Consider the following 27,313-nt stretch of genomic DNA (forward strand, 5'->3'; position numbering starts at 1 on the left):
TCCTCAGGACCCCGGACCCCGACCGCGTGCCTCACCCTCAGCTCCCGGCCCTCTGCTGTCCAGGACTCAGACCCCAATTCTCTCTTCGGGACCCTGACCCTCTAGGACTTGGACCCCAGACCCTGACCCTCATGCTCTGCCCTCACCTCCCATCCTATGCGCCACCCGGACCACCGACCCCAGCCTTCTCCTCAGGATCCCAACCCTGTCCTCAGATCCCCGCCCTCCAGTGCCCAGACCCCAGACCCCAACCCTCTCCTCAGGACCCAGACTCCAACTCTCTCCTCAGGACTCCGGCCCTCCAGTGCTCGGACCCCAAACCCTGACCCTTGTGCTCCCTCCCAGCTCCCCGTCCTCTACCGCTGGGACCCCAACCCTCTGCCCCCCCACCCCTGGCCCTCTGCAACCCTTACCCTAGGAACCCGACCCTCACCCTCGACCCTCTAGCACCTGGAGCCCGACTCTCCACTCTCTGCCTCCACTGCCAGGTGCCCATCCTTGTCCTCCACCGCCCGGATCAAGAGCCTGGCCCTCACCCTCAGGCACTGCTCGTCCGGTGTCCTTGCCGCCAGGTGCCCACCCCTGCCCTCTGCCCAGCCCCGAAGCCCCCACCTTTACCATCTGGCCACCTTCACCTGACCCTTCACCTCCACCATCTGGCCCCTAGCCCTCCAGCACCAGGGCCCAGACCAGACCCTTACTGTCAGTCTCCAGCCCTCCAGGGACCAGTGCTCCCAGCCTGGTGTCCACCATGGCCTCTGCAGCTGGGCGGTGACCCCTCTCCTCCATACTCATCCCCAGGCTTGCCCGGGACCCTCCTCTCCTTTGCCCTGACTCCCAGTGCTTTGCAGGTTTCTTCTCCAGCCCTGAGCTCTAGTCACCTCTTGTCCTGAGCACAGTTGATATCATTATACAGCAGGTTCAGGATTCCAGATTCAGTGACATTTCATCACATGTTTAGCCTGGCTTCTCACACAGCACAAAGTGAAGCACAAGGCAAGTCACAAAAAAACAAGATAGAGCAGGAGGTAGGAAGTTAACCAACCCATCCTGAAGTCAGTCTGTGGGTGCCAGGCAGGGTGAGTGCTGGGCACTTACTGCTTCTTATGTTCAAATAGTGAAGGATCTCTTGAGATCAGGCTGCAGAGCCTTCCTCCACTGCCTTTTTGAAGTGGTCAGGCCTGGAGGGGCCAATGTCTGAGGAATCTGACACTTTGCTGCAAAAGACCTCTTTTTAAAGGGATTTAATTAGTCTTGGGCCTTTGCAAACCCCTCTCCTCTGTTTCTTCTGGTCTTCAGTTCTGAGTGTGTCATCAGCTGGGTGCTGGTCCAGGTGACATCTATCTTAGCTGCAGTGCCCTACCCACTACCTCATTGCTTGACACAGGCCCCTGCTTGACATGAGTGACTGTCTTGCTTGAGATACCTCTCCTCTCCACCCCCTTCCTTTTCTCCTCCAAAGATTAAGTTAGAGAGAGCTGAAGGAAATAATTGGTTTTAAGGAGGCTGAACAACTGTTTGGCTTTAAGGAACCTTTTACATGGGAATATTGTAATAAAAACAGTGTTCATGGAGCTTTTACCAAGTTCCTGGCATCCCTGTTCCAATGCTCATAAATGGGTATTATCCCATTTTATGGTTTAGGAAACTGAGGTTCAGAGGGACCAGATGACTCTCCAAGGTTGCCCAGAAAGTGGCAGGACCTGGACTTGAGTTTGGGCCTGGCCAGGCTCCCCACTGCACTGCAGTAAGAATCTGTAGATGTAATAACCCCAGCAGGTGGAAGGCCTAAAATGATAATTTGAGAATTTTCCTGACTTGAGTCTTCCTTTTGGCTCTCTCTGGCCAGATGTCCTTGATTCTGTTATCAAAAAGACATTGAGAAGGGAAGGGTAAGAATACAAGAGTATTTATAATAATCTCCACTCATTTATCAGGTTACTAGGCCCACCATCAGTTGATTTTTACCCTTTAACCTGATTATGTGAAGGGTTGCTCAATTATATTTTGTACTTCCAATAGTGTAATACTTTGAATGGGTATTTGGGTAAAATCTACAAGCAGCCTAAATTACTTGCCCACTGCCAGTCAAGATCCAGATAACATGGTGTTTTGAACCTTTTTAAACTAGTGCCAAACATAAGTTTCAAGATAGTCTTATCTTCTTTTTTTTTAAGATTTTATTTATTTATTCATAGACACAAAGAGAGAGAGAGGCAGAGACACAGGCAGAGGGAGAAGCAGGCTCCATGCAAGGAGCCCGATGTGGGACCCAATCCCAGGTCCCCAGGATCACACCCCAGGCTGCAGGCAGCGCCAAACCGCTGCGCCACCAGGGCTGCCCAGTCTTATCTTCTTAATTCAGCAATACATATTGTGATTAACAACACATCTTGAGGTTATTGTGAAAATGCCTTTATAACCTCCTCTTGTCCCTCTTGCCCTGGAAGCTCCACTTCCCTCCTGAGAATCACTGGTAACCCAGAGACTGCTTAGAACCATGTAAAGCCAGTTGTGGATTATTTCAGCATTACCTTAATATCATCTCTCCACAACAAAAAGTTCTGGTCTACTTATTGCTGAATTTTATATGGGCTATTCACATTCTCCTATATCATAGCCAAAACTCAGTATAATACTAATCCATGACTAACTTAGTGGATGATATTCATCTATATTTATTTGAACACTTGTAATAAATCATCTTTCTAAAAATCTTACAGAATTGCTGGCACATTTAAGTAGATTTTATTAGACCAATTGATAATTTTCTGTTATACTCATTTTCTCTTAAACTTCAATTTAGTTAGTTGGTCATATGTTTTGTAATAATTTCCTATTGCTATCACCTGTCTGAATTTGACATGTTCTCATTTCTTTTTAGTAAATCTAATGTTGGGTTTTTTTTGTGGGTAAGGGAAAATTTTCATATTTAGTCTTAACCTTGATCTTTTCCACTAAAATTTAGCAAATATTTTTGCATATATATAGTATCAGAAGTAGAAGAAGATAAGTATAATAAGACGGCTTCTGCTCCCAAGGCATGGGGCATATAAGAAAATGACACACTTCTTAAAATAGAAGGCCCAATAATCCTTGAAGGTTTATGGACCTTCAAGAGGAAAATACTAGATCTGATTTGGGGATGTATGGACAGGAAGAGGTAAGGATAAGGAAAGGTTTTCTAGGGGAGTTAGCATTTGAGCTGGCCCAAAGAGTAAAGAGTATTTTTCCAGAAATTTGTGAGTCTATTTGTGGGACTGCTAGTAGCCCAAATTGGCAAAAATGTAGTGCATATGTAAGGGAGCAGTGGTGTATAATGTTGGAATCCTATGGGGTAAGTCCTTGCCAGAGTGATATATTTAACCTTATGGGGGAAAAAATGGTAGACTTTGAAGCATATTTATCAGGGAAATTCCACAATGTGCCTGAGTCTAAGGCTATCCTCTCCACTTGTGATTTACATCCTGCCCCCTCCTCTGTTCTTTGCTTCTGTGATTATCTTTCTATTTTGGATTGTATCTTCCTCCCTTATTGGATAATTTTCATTGACATTAATACATGCCTTATTATCACTCTTATGACATAGATATGACATTAATACATGCCTTATTATTCACTCTTATGACATAGATATGACATAGATATGACATAGATAGCTATATGAAAAGAAAGCATAGTACAATGTTAATTGCGGAATTTAGTGATAAATATATGGGTGTTTACTATGAAATTCTTTCAACTTTCTTGTATGTTTGAAAATTTTGTAAGGAAATGCTTGAGGAAAAAGCCCTTGAATTTCACTTTCTCTGTAGGCTGTTGCTCCATTTTATCAGTACAGTGAAACTCTGAACCATCCTCAGTGCTCAGTTTTCAGTCCCACTGAAATGACACTTATCTAGGTCACCGTTGACCTACATCTTGTAAGAGTCGGTGGCCAATTTCCTATCCTCACTTTGTTTGACATCTCAGTGGTATTTCATTCATTTAAAAATAATGTGGAAGCTATATGTCTATTCACTGTTCTCATCAGTAAACAAACAGATTAAAAACCCCTGCCCATATAGAACTTGCATTCCAGTGCAGAGAGACAACAAAATATCAAAAATTTTATAGAATGTTAAAGTGTTAAATATCAAGGAGAAAAATAGAAATGGGAGGGGAATCAAATGCTGGGGTTATTTTTAAAGAAGTTGGTCAGAGGAAGGTCTTGCTGTCTAGGTGGCATGATAGGTCATATTTTATCTCTCCCTTGAGCCTCTTTGCTCTTCTGATTTTGTGTACCAACTAGATTTTCTCCTGTCAGCAAGCCCTCAGAAATTGGCTGCTTCTCCCCTGGGTTTCTTAAGCACTAGAGTCCTCCCACCTCCTGGAAATATGTCCTCAGTCTGTGTGTCTTCCCTGTGTTCTTTTCCCAAGTGATCTTATTCAGTCCCATAGCTTCAAATATATCCTTATGCTAGTCACTTTCAAAATTACATACCTAGCCTATAATATTCAGCATTTTTTTTTGCCATTTCTAATAAGCATGTGAAATAGTATGATCAGGGGTGCCTGGCTGGCTTAGTCTAATTCAAGCCCCATGTTGGGCATAGAGATTACTTAAAAATAAAATCTTTAAAAAAAATCTTTAAAGAATACTGTAATCAGAAAGAGTAGTAAATTTCCTCTCCCCTATTTCCCCCAAACTTGTTACTTCCTAGATCTTACCTGCTCAGTAAGGGGCACCATTTACTGGTTCATTCAGACCAGAAACCCAGAGTAATGCTATATTCCTTCTTGTACACCCCACTTCCCTCATCTAATCTTCTGTAAAGCCTAATAACTCTACCTCTGAAATACACCCTAATCCAATTGTTTCTTGCCACTTTGCACTGCTATCACCCAGTTGAAGCTACTAGAGCTCTCCTTTGGACTATTGCTATAACTTCCTAACCTGTCCCTCCGCTTTCTTTCTTGTCTCTCTACAATTCACTCTCACAGCAGCCAGAGTGAGCAGTTAAAAAAACAAACTAAAAAAGTCAACCTATAAGTCCGAGCACTGCTCCACTTAAAACTCTCCATTGGCTTTTCCCTACACTTGGAGTAAAATCCAGTATTTCTTACCATAATCCACAAAGCCCTTTATGATCTGGCCCTGTGTATTTCTCTTCTCTAATATTTTCTTCCCTCATGTTTACTGTGCTCCAGTAGGAATTGCCTGCCTGTCTGTCTTGTCTATATGTCTGACTTTCTTTCCTTCTTTTTGCCTTCCTTACATAGACCAGTCTTACTTCCATTACAGGGTCTTAGCATTTGCTGTTCCTTGGATTTTATTTTTTTAATTAATTAATTAATTAATTAATTAATTAATTTATTTATTTATTTATTTATTTATGAGAGACACAGAGAAAGAGGCAGAGCCATAGGCAGAGGGAGAAGCAGACTCCATGTAGGAAGCCCGACTTGGAACTCGATCCCAGGACCCTGGGACCATGCCCTGAGCTGAAGGCAGACGCTCACTCGCTGAGCCACCCAGGCGTCCCTGTTCCTTGGACTTTAGAATGCTTTTCTCCCAGAGTTTTGTATGGCTGCCAACTAAATGAATTCTCCTTCGTCCTTATAAATTCTCCCTGTCACACCTAGAATGTTACCAATCCGGGCCAGTTCTACTGCCTTAATATTAATAACCTTGTCCTCTTCCCTCTATTCCCACTACTATCACTGTTTCAGGCTCTCATCATTTCTTCCTTGGATTAATGTAGTAATCTTTTACCTGAGTTCCCGGCCTTTGGTCTCACCCCACTTTAATCAGTGTGCCACACTGCTACCTCAGTAGTCTTCATCTATTCCCACAAGAAAGAAGATCCATCTTATTTTTTGATAGGCATTTGAAAAAATTCAATACCTAATAGGTTGATGGATTCAAATTAAACATTTTTGGTTAGACTCCATCATAGATGATGTTGTGTACTTCACAGTTTATTAAATCACATAATATCTATTTGTTTTACCTAGTGGTAGGGTGGTGACAGTGATCAATCACTCCATTGTATAATTAGTTTTTCCCTTCTAACTAGTATAGTAGTTCTAGTGTTACTTTGACATTAGACAAATGTTCCTTATCAACCATTTACCAAAATTAAAAAAAAATTATTTTTAAATTTTAAATCCAGTATAGTTAACATACAGTGTTGTATTAGTTTCAGGTATACAATACAGTGATTCAGCAATTCTATACATTATTCAGTGCTCATCATGATAAGTGTTTTCTTTAATCCTTATCACCTATTTAACACTTCCCCCCACCATCTCTCTGGTCACCATCAGTTCTCTATACTTAAGAGTCTGTTTCTTTTTTCTTTTTTAAATATTTCTTTGTTTGTCTATCTCTCTTTTTTCCTTTGTTTTGTTTCTCAAATTCCACATGAGTGAAATCATGGTATTTGTCTTTCTCTGACTTCCTTTGCTTAGCATTATACTGTCTAGCTCCATCCATGTTGTTGCAAATGGCAATATTTCATTCTCTCTTATGACTAATACTGCACTGTATATACATACCCCATCTTCTTTGTCCATTCACCTATTAATGGACACTTGGGCTGCCTCCATATCTTGGCTATTGTAAATAATGCTGCATGTGTCTTTTTGAATTAGTGTTTTGTATTCTTTGGGTAAATATCCAGTAGTGTCATTATTGGATCATAAGCTAGTTCTATTTTTAACTTTTTGAGAAACCTCCATACTGTCCACCAAGAGTGTGTAAGTAAGGGTTCCTTTTTCTCCAAGTCCTTGCCAACACTGTTGCTTCTTGTGTTTTTTTTATTTTAGCCATTGTGGCAGGTCTGGGGTATTATCTCATTATAGTTTGATTTGCATTTCTCTGATGATGAGTGACGTGGGGCATCTTTTCGTGTGTCTGTTGGCCATCCGTATGTCTTTAGAGAAATACCAGTTCATGTTGTCTGCCCATTTTTAAATTGCATTATTTGTTTTTTTGGGTATTGAGTTGTATAACTTCTTTTTTAAAATATTTTATTTATTTATTCATGAGAGACAGAGAGAAAGGCAGAGACACAGGCAGAGGGAGAAGCAGGCTCCATGCAGGGAGCCAGACATGGGACTTGATCCCCTGTCTCCAGGATCTGGCCCTGGGCTGAAGGGGGCGCTAAACCACTGAGCCACCCGGGCTGCCCGAGTTGTATAACTTCTTTATGTATTTTAGATGCTGATCTTTATTGCCTGTGTCATTTGCAAATGTCTTCTCCCATTCAGTAGGCTGTCTTTTAGTTTTGTTGATTTTCTTTGCTGTGCAGAAGCTTTTTATTTTGATGGATTCCCAATAGTTTATTTTTGCTTTTATTTCCTTTGCTTTATGAACCTATCTAGGAAAATATTGCTACAACCAATGTCAGACAAATTACTGTATGTGCTACCCACATGGTATTAATGCCAGATAATAATCTTGACTGAATCAGAATTTCATAAAAGTTTGCAAAACTGACTTTTTAATGTGCCATGCTTTTCTACGTTCATTGAATGGTAGTCCCCTGTTTTTAAAAAAGTTTTTTTATTGACTGGGATTATTAGAAACCTAAAATAGAGTTCACATTAGAAAAACAGGGTAAATGCTTGTCCTCTTTTCTTTTTAAGATTTTATTTATTTGAGAGAGAGATAGCAAGAGAGAGCATAAGTTGGGGGGAGGGACAGAGGGAGAGGGAGAGAAGTAGGTTCCCCACAGAGCAGGGAACCCAAAGTGGTGCTTGATCTCAGGACCCTGGGATCATGACCTGAGCTGAAGGCAGTCACTTAATCAACTGAGCCACCCAGGCAACCCAAAAGCTTGTACTTTTAAATTAGTATTTACAGAGATAAAAGTTTTATATTAAAATGTAAAATTAAAATTTTACCACAAATGGTAAAAATGAGTTTTTCTCTTTTTTTGTTACTGTCATTTTGAACTCATGAATTTTCATTGATATAGTGTATTTTAATACATCAAAATCATTCATCTTTTTTTTAATTTTTTAAGATTTATTTACTCATGAGAGAGAGAGAGAGAAAGAGAGGCAGAGACACAGGCAGAGGGAGAAGCAGGCTCCATGCAGGGAGCCCGACGTGGGACTCGATCCCGGGTCTCCAGGATCAGGCCCTGGACTGAAGGCGGCGCTAAACCGCTGAGCCACCTGGGCTGCTCTCATTCATCTTTTTGATGCTTACCTTGTCATTTCTTTAGTCAATAGGAGCTCTTTCAATCCTCTTCCTGTGCCCTTTGGTCATGATCTCATTAATTGAAATCTTCCTGCTTTCTGACATAAGATGTCCCAGTTTCCAGGCTATTCTTCAGTTTTCCGAGCCTCAGACTTGGAATTAGCCATTTCTCCAAGTATTTCTGGTTTCTTTTTGAAGGGAAGTTATTAAAGACCACCACAATCTGGGAACAAGGGATACTTTGTACATTTGGTCGGTGGATTTGGGTAATAGTAGGTCTAGGCCATTTCAGTGGCTGAGGCTAGAAAATGTATAAGGTGCTTTTACAGATTTGTTCTTTTGTTTATAGCAGCTTTATTGAGATATAATTTACATACTATCAAGTTCATCTTTTTAAGAATACAAGTCAGTGATGTTCATTATATTCACAGAGTTGTGTACCTGTCATCACTATCTAATCCCAAAACCTTTTCATCACCCCAAAAAGAAGCCTTGTATGAATTAGCAATCCTTCTCCATTATCTCCTTTTGATTCAGGCCCTGGCAACCACTAATCTACTTTCTGTTTCTATGGATTTTCCTATTCTGAACACTTTATGTAAATGGAACTATGCAGGACGTGGCCTCTGTGTCTGGCTTCCTTCACTTAGCATAATAGGTTCCTCTGTGTTATAGTATGTGTTAGTACTTAATTTCTCTTTATTGTGGAATAATATCTCATTGCAAGATATACCACATTGTATTTATTCACCAGTTGAAGGACATTTGGGTTGTTGCCACTTTGTGGTGGTTTTGAATTCTGCTGCTCTCAACATTTGTGTACAAATCTTTGTGTGGGCAAGTTTTTATATCTCTTCGGTGTATACCTTAGGAGTGGAACTGCTGGGTGGCATAATAACTCTGTGCCTAGCATTTGAGGAACTGCCAGACTGTTTTCCAAAGTAAGTGCACTATTTTAGCATTCCCACTGGCAATGAATGAAGGTTCAGGTTTCTCCACATTGTCAGTAGTTGTTACTTTTTTTGTTTTGACATCCTAGTCAATGTGAATTGTATCTCATTCTGGTTTTGATATGTATTTCCCTAGTGACTAATATGATTTTGAGCATCTTTCCATGTTATAGTAATTTTTAAAAATCAGATTCATGGGACACCTTAGTGGCACAGTCGGTTAAGCCACTGACTCTTGGTTTCTGCCCAGGTCATGATCTTAGGACTGTGTGATTGAGCCCCCATTTGGGCTCTGCACTTAGTGTGGAGTCTGCTTTAGAGTCTCTCCTCCTCCCCTACTCCTGCTTGTGTGGGCACACGCACTCGTTGTCTCTCTCTATATATAAAATAAATAAGTCTTTAAAAAATAAAATACAAAACAAATTGAATTAATGTTGATGTTACCATTCGGTTTTTTTAAGATGTATTTATTTATTTGTGAGATAGAGCAGGGGGAGGGGCAAAGGGAGAGGGAGATTCTCAGGGAGACTCTCTGCTAAGCATGGAGTCCCTTGCAGGACTGGATCTCACAACTCTGAGATCATGATCTGAGCCAAAATCAAGAGTTGGTCCCATAACTGACTTAGCCAAACACCCCTCCATTCAGTTTTGTTTTTTATTTTTTTTAAGATTTTATTTATTCATGAGAGACACAGAGAGGCAGAGACACAGGCAGAAGGAGAAGCAGGCTGCCTGCAGGGACCCCAATGTGGGACTCCATCCCAGGACCCGGGATCATGCTCTGAGCCGAAGGCAAACGCTCAACCACTGAGCCACCCAGGCGTCCCCCTCCATTCAGTGTTAACACAACTATGTTTTTACTGTTTCCTGATTCTTGTCATTGCAGATGTTTTTTCTTACTCTGAAAATCTTAGTTCCTAACATCACTAATATAATTACATATTTGCTTTAATGTGCAATATAAAGAAAACTTTTAAAACTACCAATAACATTCCAAATGTTATTAGTATATTATTATATAGTATATTATAATATAGATAGCTCTATAGTATATTATTTAGTATAAAGATATCAAAGGATATTTAGAATCTTTTCTGCTTCTTTTTGGTCTTTAAAATACATCCTATGAAGAATGTAGTCAGAATTTTGTGATCTGAAGTCCCTTGAAATGAACCATTTTCATGACTATCACCAATTTAATACTCAGTTAAGTTTATTTGTTTCTGATTGTTTTCATTTATTCAAAATTTTAGTGTTTTGTTTTCATTTACTTAAAATTTTAGTGTTTTTCTAAAAAGGGCAAGACGTATATGTATTTCAAAGGTCAAAGCTATAGACAGGTATACATGGAGAAATCTTGCTTCTGCCATGTTCCCTCTATCAGTCAGGGTCCCAACAGGAAACAGGTGGCACATTCAAATGAGGACAATTTGTGGAAGGATTATTTACAAAGGGACTAATTACAAAGGTGTGGGAGGCTATAAAGGAATTCCCAGGACCAGAAGAGTTGCAGGGTTAGCACAATGGATCTGTCACTACCAAGGCCCAGAGAGGAAGGAACTCAAAAGGAAATTTAAGAGTGGTGACCTGTCAAAGGACACAGCTAGTCAGAAGCCACATCACAGAGAGGGAAGTAGGGGAATAAATACCTGACCCACTCTTTTCTTTCCCTCCTGCCAGAGCTCCCCATTGGCCAAATCCAACCAGAAGTCAAAAGATATGAGAGCCTATTGATACAGGGCAGAAAGCAGGGTGGAAAATGGACCAGGAGAGGCAAACAGATATCCAAGTCAGTTTCTGTGTGCTACTCTCCACTTTGTATAGGTGACCATTCATTTCTTGATTATCTTTCAGTGTTCCTTTTTGCAAATGCAAGCAAATATGTATGTATTGCTACTTCTAACCACCCAGTTCTCTTTACTTCTAAATTTGTTTTTTACTGTATATGCTGTTATGCACTGTTTTTTTTTTTTCATTTACTACATCTTCTATTCACTTTTTGCTGTATAATTCTCCATTGTGGGGCTGTTATATAGTTATTTCCAGGTATTCCTTTAATTTTTAAACACTTGAGTTGTTTCCATTCTTTTTCTGTTAGAAACAACCTATAATTAATTGGATAATTGCGTATTTGCCATTGTGTAGTTGTATATCAGGGAGATATATTTCTAGAAGTGAATTACTGGCTCAAAAGATGAATGGGGGATGCCTGGGTGGCTCAGTGGTTGAGTGTCTGTCTTTGGCCGAGGGCATGATCCCGGGGTCCCAGGATCGAGTCTCACAATCACGCTCCTTGCATGGAGCCTGCTTCTCCTTTCTCTGCCTGTGTCTCTGCCTCTCTGTGTGTGTGTCTCTCATGAGTGAATAAATAAAATCTTTAAATAAAAAAAAGATGAGTGGATTTAGATAAAGGGTTAGTATCCAAAATATATAAAGAAGTTATACAGCCCAACACCCCAAAGGCAAATAATCCAATTAAAAAATGGACAGACAACATGAACAGATATTTCTCCAAAGACGACATCCAGATGGCCATCAGACACATGAAAAGATGCCCCACATCAAGGAATGTAAATTAAAACTACAATGAGATACCACCTCACACCTGTTGCCATGGTTAAGATCAAGAACACAAGAAATAACAGTGTTGGGGAGGATGTGGAGAAAAAGGAACCCTTGTAAAAAAAAAAAAAAAAAAAGGAACCCTTTTGCACTGTTGGTGGGAATGCAAACTGGTGTAGCCACTATGGAAAACAGCATGGAGGTTCCTCAAAAAGTTAAAACTAGTCTATTATCCAGTAATCACATTCCTGGGTATTTGCCCAAAGAATGCAAAAACACTAATTCAAAAGGACACATGCAGCATTATTTACAATAGCTAAGATATAGAAGCAGCCTAAATGTCCATCAATAGGTGAATGGTTGAAGAAGATAGGGTATGTATATACAGTGCAGTATTAGTCCTAAGAAAGAATGAAATCTTGCCATTTACAACAACGTGGATGGAGCTAGAGTATAATGCTAAGCAAAATAAGTCAGAGAAAGATAAATACCATGTGATTTCACTCATGTGAAATTTAACAAAGCAAATAAATGAAGAAAAAAAGGAGACAAACCAAGAAACAGATTCTTATCTATGGAGAATAAACAGATGGTTACCAGAGGAGAGGGGATAGGGGACTGAAGAAACAGGTAATGGGATGAAGAGTACACTGACCATCAGAGCATGGAGTAATATATGAAGTGTTGAATCACTGTATTGTATACCTGAAACTAAGATATGTTAACTCTACTGAAATTCAAATGAAAAGTAAAGATGAACAGATTTATAATTTGGTTAGCTATTTCCAAATTCCCCCTCCAGAGCAGTTTTATCATTTTGGACTCCCAGCAGCAATGTATGAGAGGGTCTGTTTCCCTCCTGCCTCATTAAAAGAATATATTTTCAAATTTTGGATTTTTGCCAGTCTGGATAGTTGACATATGCTAGTCAATACAGTTGTAATTTACATTTCCCCTATTATGATGGAACTCAAGTATGCTTTCATATGTGTAATAGCCTTTTCATTTTCTTTTTCTCCAAATTGCCTTTTCACATCCTTTGCTCATTTTTCTGGTGGGTCACTATCCAAGAAATTGATAAAAACCTATCTGAAAAAGTCACTGCTCTTCCTAAAGTCCTCCAGTGGCTTCACGTAATCTTCAGCATGAAGTTCAATTTTTCTCTTACCATTTCCAACCTGGTAAACTCTGCTCCACCTATATAAAATTATCTGCCATTTCTTACTGGAGTGGTACCATGCTCTCTCACTCCTCTGTACCTATATGTTCTCTTTTCCTGGAATAGTATTATTACCTTCAGAATCCCCCTCCCCAAACTTCTAATTACTGGAATCATCTGCTAAAGTCTACTCAGAGCCTCCAGTAGTCTGTGCTTCTCTTAAGTACTTGAATGTGTGTTTTTATTTTAGAACTTGTTATAGTGGATTATAATTTTCTGCTTTTTGTAAGAAGAGTACAGATTTTAGATCCAGATACTTATCTCCAAAACAAATGATTTGTTTGACCTTGTGTCTCTACTTTTTAATTTATGAAATGCAAATTAAAACCTACCTCATAGAGGTAGTTGGTTTTGCAATGACTGAATAAAATAATGGATATGGAATCTCTGGCACAAAATGGAATTCAATGAAAATTTATCATATCCCCACAGTAAACACCTGGGGAGAGAATCCTACCTATTGTTTATAGTTTTAGTATTTTGCAGAGTGCCTGGTGTTCAGTAAATGTCTGCAGAATGAATGCGTGGATTTAAGGAGGTGAGAGCACAGAGGTTGAGAAGTATAGGGAGGGCTTGAATGAGCAGAAGCCTGGGAAAGGAAGAAATGGAATGGATAGACAGAATTGGAACGCAGAGGGACTCAGCAGCCTGTTAGGTAAGAAAGCAAATGAATGGAAAGATTGAGGTTCTTGAGATGGGATAGCGATAGTGTAATTTTTACTTCTGAGTATTTGGTCCATCTTCATCAAGTGATGATAGCCTAAAAGATAATTCTTCTGGAATTATTATTTTCTTGGTGTTGGTTTTGAATTATTTACAGCAGAGGTCCCCAGTCTTGACTTGGTTCATTCATTCATGTTTTTCAGCAGATGGGTCTTAAGCTGACACTAATTAGCAGGTTGGCTCTTAATAAATGTTTCCTGACTGTTCTAACTGAAGTCGAGTCTCCAGGTTATCCTCAATTTCATCACCCATCTTCCTTCTTCATGACACTTACTGTAATATATAATTGTCTTATTTATGTTGTGTCTCTCTTAATGGAGTATAATCTTCATTAGACAGGGGTGCTTTTTGTCTTTTTCTTTTACCATGTCCTCATGACCTCACACATGATAGCTGTTCAGAAGATATTAATGGAATAAATGGATCTGGGCAAGCAAGTGTTTATTTTAGGCAGATGTTAAATAAGGATTGACCAAAACCAGTTTCTGTTTAGTTCTGTTACAGTCATCAGACTTAATTCAGTTCAATGAGTGTTCACTTTGTCCTATATTTGCTCTGTCTTATAATAGCTTTCAATCTGCAGATTATCAGTTGACCCAGAAAGCCATGTTTCATACCCATTAGTTCACTGATATTTAGATAAATAAATTTATAGCATTTTAACCACTTCTGGTTCTCTTTAGAAAGATCATAAACTAAAATTAAGCCATATTTTTAGTGGTTGACAGTATTTTTTTCTTTGTATTACCTTCCACCCATTCTGCTATTGGAAATTTAAGTTGCTTGTGGATATGAGGGAAGAAATGTGAAAAAGAAAGAAAGAAATAGAAATGGTAGTAGCTGAAATGACACAGCACCTTGGAAATTGGCTTGGAGCTATCCATGGGCTCATGACTGGGTAACAATTTGCCATGTGGATTGGGAATCCCCAGGCTACCTCTGATTTCAGTGATTCACTAAGAGGATTCACGGGACTCAGGTATAGTTGTACTTAGAACTGTTCTGTGTTACAGTGATAGGAACAAAGCAAACTCAGCGAGAGGGAAGGCATAGGGAGCCAACTGAAGAAACCTGCACAGGGTTCTAAGAATCCTTCTGCAGTGGAGTCACACAGAACAGGCAACTCCTCTAGCAACAAGTTGAGGCAGTACATGTGAAATGTTGTCTATCAGAGAACCTTATTAAAGACTGTGCAAGGTTTTTATTGGGGATTGGCCACCTAGGTACTCTCTGCCTAGCACATAACAAAATTCTAGACTCCTAGAAAGAAGACAGGTGTCCAGCATAAATCATGTTGTTTTAAACAAATAATTTAGGCACAGTGAGACATTCTTATCAGAGTGGTAGAAACTCTCCTAAAATAGAAATACAAGCCCCCAGATGCTTGCTAATCCTGTAAGCAGGCCTTTCAAAGGAAAGCAGGCGTGTGGCATCTGGGGGTTTAGTTGGTGAAGCGTCTGCCTTTGGCTCAAGTCATGATCACAGTGTCCTGGGATTGAGTCCCACATCAGGTTCCCCATGGGGAGCCTGCTTCTCCCTCTGCTTGTGTCTCTGCCTCTCTCTCGCTCTGTGTCTCTCACAAATAAATAAAATCTTTAAAAATAAAAAATATCTTTAAAAAAAGAAAGGAGAGCAGGCTCAGGCCTGCTACATAACTTTTCTGTACCAACTCCTACAAATCATAAATATTCTAGTAACCTTATTCTATCCTTGGGAATATCTTGGATATATTTTTTTAAATATGTGATAGTTAATATTCATAAAATAGGATGACTGAAATTCAGAGATGATTTGCCATAGTATAATATTTAGTAATGAAAGAGAGCTCAGGTTTAGATCCCCTTATTTAGATCTTATAAATTTGGGCACTTAATACTCTACCATAGCTTTCTACTGTAGAAGAAACCAGTGGTCTATGAAAAATTGTTCAGTCACATGCATTTTAATGTAGACAAGACAGTACTGTTGAGATGTATATTGCCTATATTTCACTTACACTGATGGCCTGGTTTCTTTGGCTCAGGGAAAGGTTTTTTATTATTAAGAAGGAATAACTTTTTCCTCTCTCTTCTTTCCCAGGAAAATCTAATGTAATGGATGCACTTAGTTTTGTAATGGGAGAGAAAACAGCTAATTTAAGAGTCAAAAATATTCAAGAACTCATTCATGGAGCACATATTGGAAGACCGGTCTCCTCTTCTGCAAGTGTGAAAATTGTGTATGTGGAGGAAAGTGGAGAAGAGAAAACATTTACAAGGATTATTCGAGGTATTTTTTTGGTAGATAATTGCTAATGAGTCATTTGATTTTTCATAAGTTAATTCAGGTCATCTGTTTTTTCTTTTTTTGGAGAGTATGATTTGTTATTCCACTGGCATAGTAAACTAGAGATTTGGGGTTTTTTCCCTCTTAGATGGCAAATCTCAGAGGCAGGTAATAGAACCTGTTTGATTCTCCACTAAGAGTCTTGTTTAAGCAGATGGATTTGTTCACATTTCCTTGCTGTCAAATAGCATTTTTCTACCTGATTATTGGGTTAAAATGAAGGAGGTTCTGTATGTATGTCTGGTTTTTTTAATGATGAATTGATTATATGTATATTTTTGGTTTGTATAGAAAGTTTTTCTACCACCAAATAGCAACTTGAATGAAATATTTTAATTTGTATTTTGTGATTTATTCAGGAAACAGAGATTTCATGATAAACCCCTGTTTCCCAAAAAAGCAAGATTGAGAGTTGTGATGTGTATCTTTTCTGTACGCTAAGAGTTTACAGAGCCTCCATAAAATAGTCATGTTTTTGTTTTGTTTTTGGCATTTTGTCCTGGTGCCCTAGAACATTGTCTTAATGTTTTAATGTATAAATACTGTCTTATTAACTTTCCCTGAATTCAGCCACCAATAATTCTGGAAATACTTATTATTGTGTATTTATACCTTAGTATGTAACTTAAGGTTTTCACCGCATTACCACATATATATCTTTATCAGTAAGTTTTCTCACTTCCTTTGGGTTTTTATTCAAAAGTCTCTGTTACAGTAAAGATTCCCTAGCTTACTCTGTTTATCTAATAAATCATCATAAATTTATGTTTTCCCATCTTTATTGAGGTATCAGTTGCAAGTATCTAGGGGCTCCTGGCTGGCCCAGTCAGAAGAGGATGTGACTCTTGATCTCGGGGTCATGGGTTTGAGCCCTGCTTTGGGCCTCAAGCTTACTTAAAAAGAAATAGTTAATTTTAAAAATTCCATATATTTAAGGTATACATCTATGTTTTAATATGCATTGTGAAGTAAGCACCGCAATCAAGTTACTTAACATATATATCACCAAACATGGTTACTGTTTTCTTTGCATGTGCGTGTGTGTGTGTGTGTGTGTGTGTGTTTGTGGTGAGAAGACCTAAGATCCACCCTCATCACAAATTTGAAGTATATAAGTATTGTTAGCTGTAGTCACATTGCTATACATTAGATCTTCAGAACTTATCATCTTGCATAACTGAAACTTAGTAACCCTGGACCACATCTCTCCATTTTTTTTTCTCCCCCTGGTTGCTGACATCCACCATTCTATTCTCTGCTTCTGTGAATTTAACTATTTTAGATTCTGCATATAGGTGAGATCATGCAGCATTTCTGGACACTCTGTTCTGTTCCATTGGTCTCTGTTTTTATGCCAGTGCCATGCTGTTTTGATTACTGTGGCTTTGTAATATATTTTAAAAGAAGAAGTGCAGTGCCTCGGCTTTGTTCTTGTTCCTAAACCACCTGCCTTTGTTTGCTTGCAGTGCTATAACAAATAGCTTATAAACACTAAAAATTTATTTCTCACTGTTCTGGATGTGGAAAGTTCAGGATCAGGATGCCAGGATGGTCAGATGAGGGTCTATCTAATGGGTTGCAGACATCTCATTATGTTCTCACATTGGTGGAAGGAACTAGGGAGCTCTGTGGGTGTCTTTTATAAGCCCACCAATCTCATTCCCAAGGGCACCACAGTCATGATTTAGTCACTTCCCAAAGACCCCACCTCCTAGTACCATCACTCTTGGGAGTTAAGATTTCTACATATGAAGTTAGAGGGTTCAGAAACATCTAGACCATAACACTATCCTATTTAAAATTGTAATGCCTGTTCCCCATACACAGAGACTTCCATATCCCCTTCCCAGTTCTTTTTACTCCTTAGCACTTAACACTTTCTTACATGATATTTATTGTTCTTACATATCTCATTTTGTCTGTCCTTGTTGTGGCATATAAACTCCTTGAGATCCAGACTTTCATCTGTTTTGTTTCACTGCTATACAATACTCCTTGGCTTAGAGTGGACATTCAATATTTGTTAACTGATTAAACACATTTATTAATAACACATATGTTATAGCATAACTGACTGCTTTGATCAGAAAAATAATTTTACTAAACTTTGAATGGTTGTTGTTACATGTTATACTTCCAATAACAGCTTTTATTCTTTTATTTTAGGGGGATGCTCAGAATTTCATTTTGATGATAATCCAGTGAGTCGTTCTGCTTACATAGCTGAGTTGGAAAAGATAGGCATAATAGTTAAAGCACGGAACTGTCTAGTGTTTCAGGTAAGGAGCTGTGCTAGTTTATTTGGCTTGTGATTTTGAAAATGCATCCATATATTTTATATGTTGATGTGCTTTACTGTTTTTTAAAGGGAACCGTAGAGTCTATTTCAATGAAAAAACCCAAAGAAAGAACCCAGTTTTTTGAGGAAATCAGCACTTCAGGAGAGCTTATAGGAGAGTATGAGGAAAAGAAAAGAAAATTACAGAAAGCTGAAGAGGATGCACAGTTTAATTTTAATAAGAAAAAAAATGTAGCTGCAGAACGCAAACATGCAAAATTAGAGAAAGAAGAGGTAAGGTCATGAAGATAGAAATAATAAATTGGGTACAAAAACTATTAGCATTTCTAGGTATTGGCTTGGGGTTACTAACAAGATTTTTAAAATAATGTACGACAAAGCCCACCATTCATTAAAGATAAACTTTTTGATGTAGTTTCCACTGTTTTTTTTTTTTTTGGTTTATCCTAAATAGACCGTACAACTTCAACCACAAAAATGTCTGATTTTCCTGACTAAAAATAAGCATGAAGGGTTTGTATCTTATATGACAGAGCCTTTCAACTTTTGGGTCTTGTCCCCTTAAACTCTTAAAAATTTGTAAGTTCCCCAAAGTGTTTCTGTTAATGTGGGTCATATCTATTAATATTTATAGTATTTGAAATTAAAACTGAGAATTTTAAAAAATATCTTTTAAGTCAATGTAAAAAAAAACCAATAATAAGTGTTATATGTTAACATAAATGACATAATTTTATAAAAAATAACTGCATTTTCTAAAACTCATTTGAAAGGTGACATTGTCTTACATATTTATAATCTCTTTAATATATGGCTTAATGGAAGACAGATGAATTCTCTTATTTCCTTCTATAATAAAGCTTATTTATGTTGAGGCCTAGCAGCTTTATCCACCATCAGTACAGGTGTCAACACAATGAAAAAGCAAATGAAGTCTTACTTATTATGAAAAGAGTTTTGACCTCTGGGGCTCTCTAAAAGGTACCAGGAACTTCTAGGAGGCCATAGACACACTTTGCAAATACTGTTGTTCTGTGGTATTTTCTTGGTACCCTTCACAATACCTGGTATAGTGCCTTATTTATGGTTGATAACTGCACTTACCGTGATCTTTGTCAAATGCAAATCAGATTCTGTCTTTCTCTTGCATAAAATGTCTATCAGTATAGTGCTTCCCTCTAGTCTGCATCCCAACCTCTGATCTGGCCCCTTACCCACTTCTAAATTAGTTCCTCTACTCTCCCACCACACTAATCTTTACTGTTTATTGAACATACTTTGCTTGTTTCTAGCTCAGAGCTTTTCCTGTTTCCCCTGCCTAGATAGCCATGTGCCTGACATTTGGATGGTCAATTCTCTTTATTCAAGTTGTTGTTAAAAAAAGATACTTTCTCCGGTGGGCATTTGCTATCTAACCCCAATCTAATTTGGCACCCCTCCCTGGTACTATTGCATTACCCTATTGTTTCTTTTGTAACATATATTGCTGTATGAAATTGTCTTGTTTATTTTATTTGCTTATTTATTCTCTGCTTCCCCCTTCCCCACCGTTAGAACAACTAGCTTATAAGCTGATATGAGCAGGGACTGTTTCCATTTTCTCTATTACATTACCAGCAAGAAGAGCCTGGCACATAGTAGACAGTCATTAATATTTGAAGAAATAAATGAAAGGTGTATATGTTTCTCATTGTGATGTTTCTCTGTTTTTCTTATTTTTACATGTGTGTATATGTCCTTCGTTTTGTTAGTGGAGAGAGGTGGTGTCAGTGAAAGACTATGATATTCATAATATACTGAAACAGTTTACAGAAATGTAGAATTGCAGAACTTTAAACTTTATGAGGACAGTCATTGAATTTCCTAACTATTTTTTACAATGAATGTCATGGCAAATGGTTGTTTAGTTGTTACTTGGAATACATCATTAATTAGGAGCTTTCCCTTCAAGGCAGCCCATTATTCCTTTATAAATAGTACAAATGCTAAGGAAATTCTTCAATTTTACATCTATTTTAGAATTTTTAAGAAAGATTTTATTTATTCATGAGAGACACACAGAGAGAGAGGCAGAAGCCATAGGCAGAGAGAAGTAGGCTCCGTTCAGGAAGCCTGATGTGGGACTCGATCCTGGGACTCCGGGATCATGCCCTGAGCCAAAGGCAGATGCTCAACCACTGAGCCACCCAAGCGTCCCTATTTTAGAATTTTAATATTCTTGTCTATTAACAGAAAAAAAATTGAAATTTATTATAGCAGGAATTTTACCTGGAATTCTTGAATTTAAAGTTGCTAGGGAGAGGGGCACCTGGGTGGCTCAGTGGTTGAGCATCTGGCCTTCAGCTCAGGGCATGATCTCGGGGTCTGAGGATAGAGTCCCACATCGTGCTCCCTGCGGGGAGCCTGCTTCTCCCTCTGCCTATGTCTCTGCCTCTCTGTGTGTCTCATGAATAAATAAATAAAATCTTTTTTAAAAAACTAAAATTGGTAGGGAGAGGTGCCTGTGTGGCTTAGTTGGTTGAGCATCTGACTCTTGATTTCAGCTCAGGTCATGATCTCAGGGTGGAGCGATTGAGCCCCTCCTCAGGCTCCTCCTCAGCAGGGAATCTGCTCTCTTCCTCTCCTTCTGCCCCTTCCCTTGCTCATGCACACCTGGGTGTCCATGCACTCTTTTTCAAATAAATAAATCTTAAAAAAATAAAGTTGCTAAGGATATTACAAGTCCTATAACTTCCTTCAATTTACATATTAGGAAACCATATCCTATGGTTTCCTATCACATAGTATATGAAAACAAAATCATTTACTGGTGTACCAGTCTATTATATAAGTGTATCCAGAAACTTTCTGCAAATAATGCTACTTCTGACAATACTATTTCTTGATGACATAAGTAATTTATTTCATAAATTTAATAACTTGTGAATAATAAATGATAGATGAATAAGAAACAATTTCATTCCTTAGAGATCATTTGTTGGTACTGTTGCTGAGTTTATGAAAGGTCACCTTAAATATACTCACCTTTAACTCTTGTTGAATTATACTGCTTTATAGGCAGAACGTTATCAGAGTCTGCTTGAAGAACTGAAAATGAATAAGATACAATTACAGCTTTTCCAGCTATATCATAATGAGAAGAAAATTCATTTCCTGAACACTGAGTTAGAGCATGTGAGTAGGAACTTGAGTGTCACAAAGGAGTCTCTTTCTCGTCATGAAAACACAGTGAAAGCCAAGAAGAAGGAACATGGAATGCTAACCAGACAACTACAACAAACAGAAAAAGAATTAAAGTAAGTTTTTACAAGTAGATGTTAATAAATAGATGGATTTTATGTACATTGATAGAAAACGTAAAAATATAAATGACACTTTGAAAGTTGATTTTTTAAAAAAAAAAAAACTTTTTACTTTGGAATACTTCTAGATACACAGAAAAATTACAAAGATAGTAAGAGTTCCTGTATTCCCCACACTTGATTTCTGCTACTTTACACATTAATAATATGATACATTTGTCAGAATCCATGAACTAGTGTTGAGACACTTCTATTAAGTAAGGACCATACTTTACTTATATTTTCTGATTTTTCCTCAGTGTCCTGTTTCTGATCAAGAACACCAACTTAGGGATCCCTGGGTGGCGCAGCGGTTTGGCGCCTGCCTTTGGCCCAGGGCGCGATCCTGGAGACCCGGGATCGAGTCCCACATCGGGCTCCCGGTGCATGGAGCCTGCTTCTCCCTCTGCCTATGTCTCTGCCTCTCTCTCTCTCTGTGACTATCATAAATAAATAAAAATTAAAAAAAAAAAGAACACCAACTTACATTTAGTAAGCTGCCTAGAATTTATTTTTAAATGTATGATTTGATCAAAAGAACTTCCTTCCTTTATATAGTATAGATTTAATTTACTTTAAAGCAAACTTTATTTTCTTTTTAGATCTCTTGAAGCACTTTTAAATCAGAAAAGGCCTCAATACATTAAAGCCAAAGAAAATACTTCTCACCACCTCAAGAAATTAGACGTGGCTAAGAAATCAATAAAGGACAGTGAGAAACAGTGTTCTAAACAGGAAGATGACATAAAAGCCCTGGAGACAGAGCTGGTTGATTTAGATGGTGCATGGAGAAGTTTTGAGAAGCAGGTTGAGGAAGAAATCTTACACAAGGGGCGAGACATTGAACTAGAAGCCAGTCAGGTGAACAAGTCAATGAATGAGAACATTGTCATTTCTATTATTTCATCTTCTTAGAAACAATTTAAAGAATGTCCTCTGATATTTTAAGAGATTATTTTCAAACAATCCTCATCTAAATTATGGGGGTTGAAAATAGCCTATATATAGAATCTAAATTTAATCTTTAGGCTAGGCTATTTTTACTTTATAAGATTAAATGGTATTATAACCTTATGAATTAATTAAAGTCCTATAAAATGCTTCAACAAGACTACATGGTAATATTTTGTAATAAAAATTAGATAATTAATAATATTCCTATGTTTTAGTAATCATTTTTCCTTATAAATATTATAAAAACTAAAAATAAGATATACATGGCTTTGAAGAAACATGACCACTTAATTGGCAGGAGGGAAGTTGATTGTTTGAAGTAGTATAAATGTGGTGGTGAATTAATATCCAATTTGGTATGTAAAAAATTTAATTATAAATTGGTAGTAGATATCCAAAAATTTGTAATCAGAGTTTTCACAATTCTCTCAACTGAATTTTTGTCGCTTATCTTTCACTAATTTTATGATAATCTTACTTCACAATATATATACTAAAATAACTATAACTATATAAATATGCAATTTTATCTGAAATCCTCTTGCTTTTGGACTATTAATCCCCTTTCTCTTCTAAGAATTTCTTACAGAAATGTTATAAAGCTAGGTTTGAATACCTTACTTATTTGAGCAGTTTTGAATAAGAAGAGTTTCATTTTCTGTTCAGATTATCTTACCAGAGAAGATGACCAACTATCCCTCTAATTTATGTAAAACTTTTGATAAGATTAATTATCTGCTAGTAAATGGTATCTTAAAATTTCCCTCTCACGCTTCTTCTGTGAGTTAGTAATATTTAGATGCTCCTTCTACAGCTGGATCGTTACAAAGGACTTAAGGAACAAGTAAGAAAGAAAGTGGCTATAATGACCCAACAGCTGGAAAAGCTGCACTGGGAACAGAAGGCGGACAAAGAGAGACTGGCATTTGAAAGGCGGAGGCATGGAGAAGTTCAGGTACCTTGGTTTGTGCAGTCATGACTGGGAATTATTTTCAATGAAAGTATATTCTCTTTTCATATCAACTTTTCGATATATAAATGGGTTTACACTAAACATAACAATCAATTTAAAAAGTGCTGAACTCCCTGTTTTGTTGCTTAGAATCATCCAGGTACTCTTTCATTGTGGTCTAAGGTGGAAGTAGACAGTGCCTTCATTCGTGTTAATATTTTCAACACATCTTTTTTTTTAATTTTTTATTTATTTATGATAGTCACAGAGAGAGAGAGAGAGAGAGAGGCAGAGACATAGGCAGAGGGAGAAGCAGGCTCCATGCACTGGGAGCCCGACGTGGGATTCGATCCCGGGTCTCCAGGATCGCGCCCTGGGCCAAAGGCAGGCGCCAAACCGCTGCGCCACCCAGGGATCCCTTCTACACATCTTTGTAGTGATAAGTATGGGCAGACCATACAGGTTTTGTTCTTACATCTATTTTAGTCCAGTAAGGTGAGAAGGAGGACAGAAAAAGAGAGAAAACAAACAACTGTCGTAACAGAGGTGAGTGCAAAGTCCTGTGGAAACATTAAGGACAAGGTCCAGGAGGAGCTTCATGCCCTCTCTACACAGGAAGTGACCAGCAAGACAGCATGATTGTATTCTGCCCTTGAGTAAGGCAGACATGGCTTCCTGCCAGTCTTTGCCAGTCTTGCTCTGTCACTGACTGGTGTAATCTTGAGAAATAACTAAACTATTTAACTTCTCTGAGCTTTGATTTCTTCATGTGTATGATGAGGAAGATGTGTCTACCTCATAGACATGGGGAGGTTGAACAAGGTGAAAGGAAGTGCAATGATATATGAAGTAGTTGGTCTTTCCCTCTGTGCCTCTTGACCTCCTTTTCCAAAGACTGAGCATTGGCCTGTAAAATTATTACTGTGGCAGTTCAACAGTAATAACAATTCGTGATACTCTATGGAGTCAATGGGCCATGCTGAGAACAGGACCATTTCTGATAAGAACCATAAAGGGGAAGTGGTTCTGAATTATACATACATTTGATTTATAAGTGGATTGGAATTTAGAGGAAAAATGTTTATTGATTACTTTGCTAGGCACTTTGCATTCATTAGCTCCTGCATGTTTCACTATTCTGAAGAATAGGTATTTGCTGTAGGGTACAGATGAAGAAGCTGAGGATTGACATTTCAAAATGAAATATGTCTCTGGAAACGGGTTTGACATTCTCCAGAGGTAACAGCAGTAATATTATAATGTAGTGCTTTTTTGTGCAGACCATGTATATTCCATGTTTACAGCCCTGCCTTGAACCCAATTTACTTAATCCTCAAACAACTCTGTAAAGTAGATATTAGTACTGTTATGTTCTCATCCTGGTTTTTCCTGTTTTCTGCATTCTCTGCCTTGGTGATCTATATTCTCATAGCTTTATATATCATCTGCTGATGACTCCCAAATTTGTATTTCTTGCTCACAACCTCCTATATCCAGCTGCTTTGTCAGCATCTCCATTCTGGATGTTAAATAGACATTTCAAACTTAAATCCCAAGCTGAACTTCTGATCTTCACACTCAAATGCCTCCCGCATATTGATCTTTCTCATTTTATGTGATGACAATTCAATCTTACTGGTTGCTTAGACCAGAAAACTTAGAAACCATTTTTGACTCTGAAGAAATTCGGCTGGCTCCACCTTCAAAGTATACTAAAAATCATATCACTTCTGTCCACTTCTGCTGGCCCAAGTCACCATCTTTTTGTTTGTTTGTCTATTTAGGCCACCAGGAGTAGTCTGTTAGTTTCCCATTTCCACTCTTCTTCTCCACAACAGTCTTAGCACAGCACCAGAGAAATGGTTTTAATATCTAAGTCAGATCATGAAACTTGCTCTTTTGTAAGTCCTCCCGTGGCTCACCATCCCACATAAAGTTTAAGTCTATGCCCTTCGAAGACCTGCCTGATTTGTTCACCTCTCCCATGGCAATTTACCTTTCAAATATGTTTTGCTGTCTTCCCTCTTATTCCCTTTACTGGCCTCTGGAACACAGCAGACATATTTCTGCCTTTGGGCCTTTGCACTGGTTATTCCTCTACTTGGAACTTACTTTCCCTACATTTCTTCATTTTTGACTCCCTCACTTCCTGCAAGTCTTTGCTCAATGCCCCCCTCTCAGTGAGGCCTACCCTGATGGCCCTGTTTAAAATTACAGTCCCCACTGCACTTCTGTTCCCCTCACCCTGCTCTGTTTCTCCCATAACATTTGTCCTAGTACATTATTTATTTATTTATTTTTAAGTATTTTACTTATTTATTCATTAGAGACACACACACACAGAGAGAGAGGCAAAGACACAGGAAGAGGGAGAAGCAGGCTCCATGCCAGGGAGCCTGATGTGGGACTCGATCCTGGGACTCCAGGATCATGCCCTGGGCCAAAGGCAGGTGCCAAACTGCTGAGCCACCCAAGGATCCCCTAGTACATGATTTAATTTGCATATTATATTTGTCTACCTTCCTCCTCTAGAATGTGAACTTCACAAAAGCAGGGATGTCTGTTTTGTTGACTGATACATCCCAAGTGCCTGGAATAGTTCCTTATCTAGAGCACATAATAAATATTTGTTGAACTGATGAATTTTGCAGATGAAGGAATCAAGGCACAAGATGGTTAACTTGACTGAACTAGTAAGTGGAGGAGCTGGGATTTGGTTCTAAACACTGTCTCCAGAGTAAACTTTTTCAACCCTACACTGTACTGCCTCTCAGTGAGTTTGCATGTTGTGAGTTTGCAGATGAAAATACTAATAAGTAGAAAGGTGAACTATTTGATAATCATGAGTAGCAGAGATGACATTTTGTAGAAGGACTTCTTTGAATGAAAGATAAGTGAGATAATAGAATTTCAGTATGGGTACTTTCATTTTGAAATGTGTGAGTCCTAGAGAAAAGGAACCATGTGTTGGTTATTGTTATAACTCTGGTACAGTAAGTGTTCATTCAGTGAATTTGTATTACAAATGAATAAAATGACATAGTTATCTCTATAGAATGTATTTGTCCTTTTTCACATGAAAATTGGCATTTATTCTCTTTCCCGGTGTTATACACTAAAAAAATATTATATTTTTTTACTTTGGTACACTCCTGGTTTTAGATCACTTAGTAATGGAATAAGGAAGGTTAATCTTGCTGTGGTGCACAGGGTGAATAGGGGAAAGGTTAGAGGTGAAACCAGTTGAAGGTTAGCACAACACTTGTACTTAGTTAGTGATAAAATGAATGGAGCAAGGCTTCTGTAAAGGCTTAGTTCCAAAACCCATTGTTGCCTTCCAGCTTTCTATGTAATTGTAACACCAAGTCACTGTCCTGGAATTGCTGTGCATTTGTCTGCCTCCTCCCACCAGCCCTCTGCCCTTGAGAACAGAGACTCTGTGCTGTTCTTTTTTTTTTTTTTTTTTTTTAAGATTTGTTCATTTATTTGAGAGAGAGCATGCACATGAGTGGGGGCAGGGGCAGAGGAAGAGGGAGAGAGAGAGTCACAACCAAATTCCTGCTGACTCCAAAAGGGGCTCAATCCCAGGACCCACAAGATCATGACCTGAGCTGAAATCATGGGTCAGATGCTCAACTGACTGAGCCACTTACGCACCCCTTCTGTTCATTATCATATCTCTATTTCCTAGTACATGGTAGCTAGGGAGTAAATATTGAATGAATTGGTTTGAGGGACACATGAAATATGTGAGACCTTTGAAAACCAGCTCTTAGAGCTGGAAGTTACCACAGAGA

General features: G+C 38.4%; 1 protein-coding gene across 2 annotated transcripts in view; it reads left to right on the forward strand.

The window, feature by feature from the left end:
* The window catches only part of SMC1B (structural maintenance of chromosomes 1B), a 71,829-nt gene that overhangs the window by 2,043 nt on the left and 42,473 nt on the right, over positions 1–27,313 (forward strand). For both annotated transcript variants that reach the window (XM_026017397.2, XM_072742998.1), the window contains exons 2-7: positions 15,725–15,913; positions 18,137–18,249; positions 18,339–18,542; positions 21,327–21,565; positions 22,213–22,471; positions 23,379–23,519. In XM_026017397.2, coding sequence (XP_025873182.2) covers positions 15,725–15,913; positions 18,137–18,249; positions 18,339–18,542; positions 21,327–21,565; positions 22,213–22,471; positions 23,379–23,519 — 1,145 coding nt within the window. The remainder of the gene's footprint in view (positions 1–15,724; positions 15,914–18,136; positions 18,250–18,338; positions 18,543–21,326; positions 21,566–22,212; positions 22,472–23,378; positions 23,520–27,313) is intronic.

This window comes from Vulpes vulpes, chromosome 16 (assembly GCF_048418805.1).
Source record: "Vulpes vulpes isolate BD-2025 chromosome 16, VulVul3, whole genome shotgun sequence".
In the NCBI taxonomy this organism is placed as follows: domain Eukaryota; kingdom Metazoa; phylum Chordata; class Mammalia; order Carnivora; family Canidae; genus Vulpes; species Vulpes vulpes.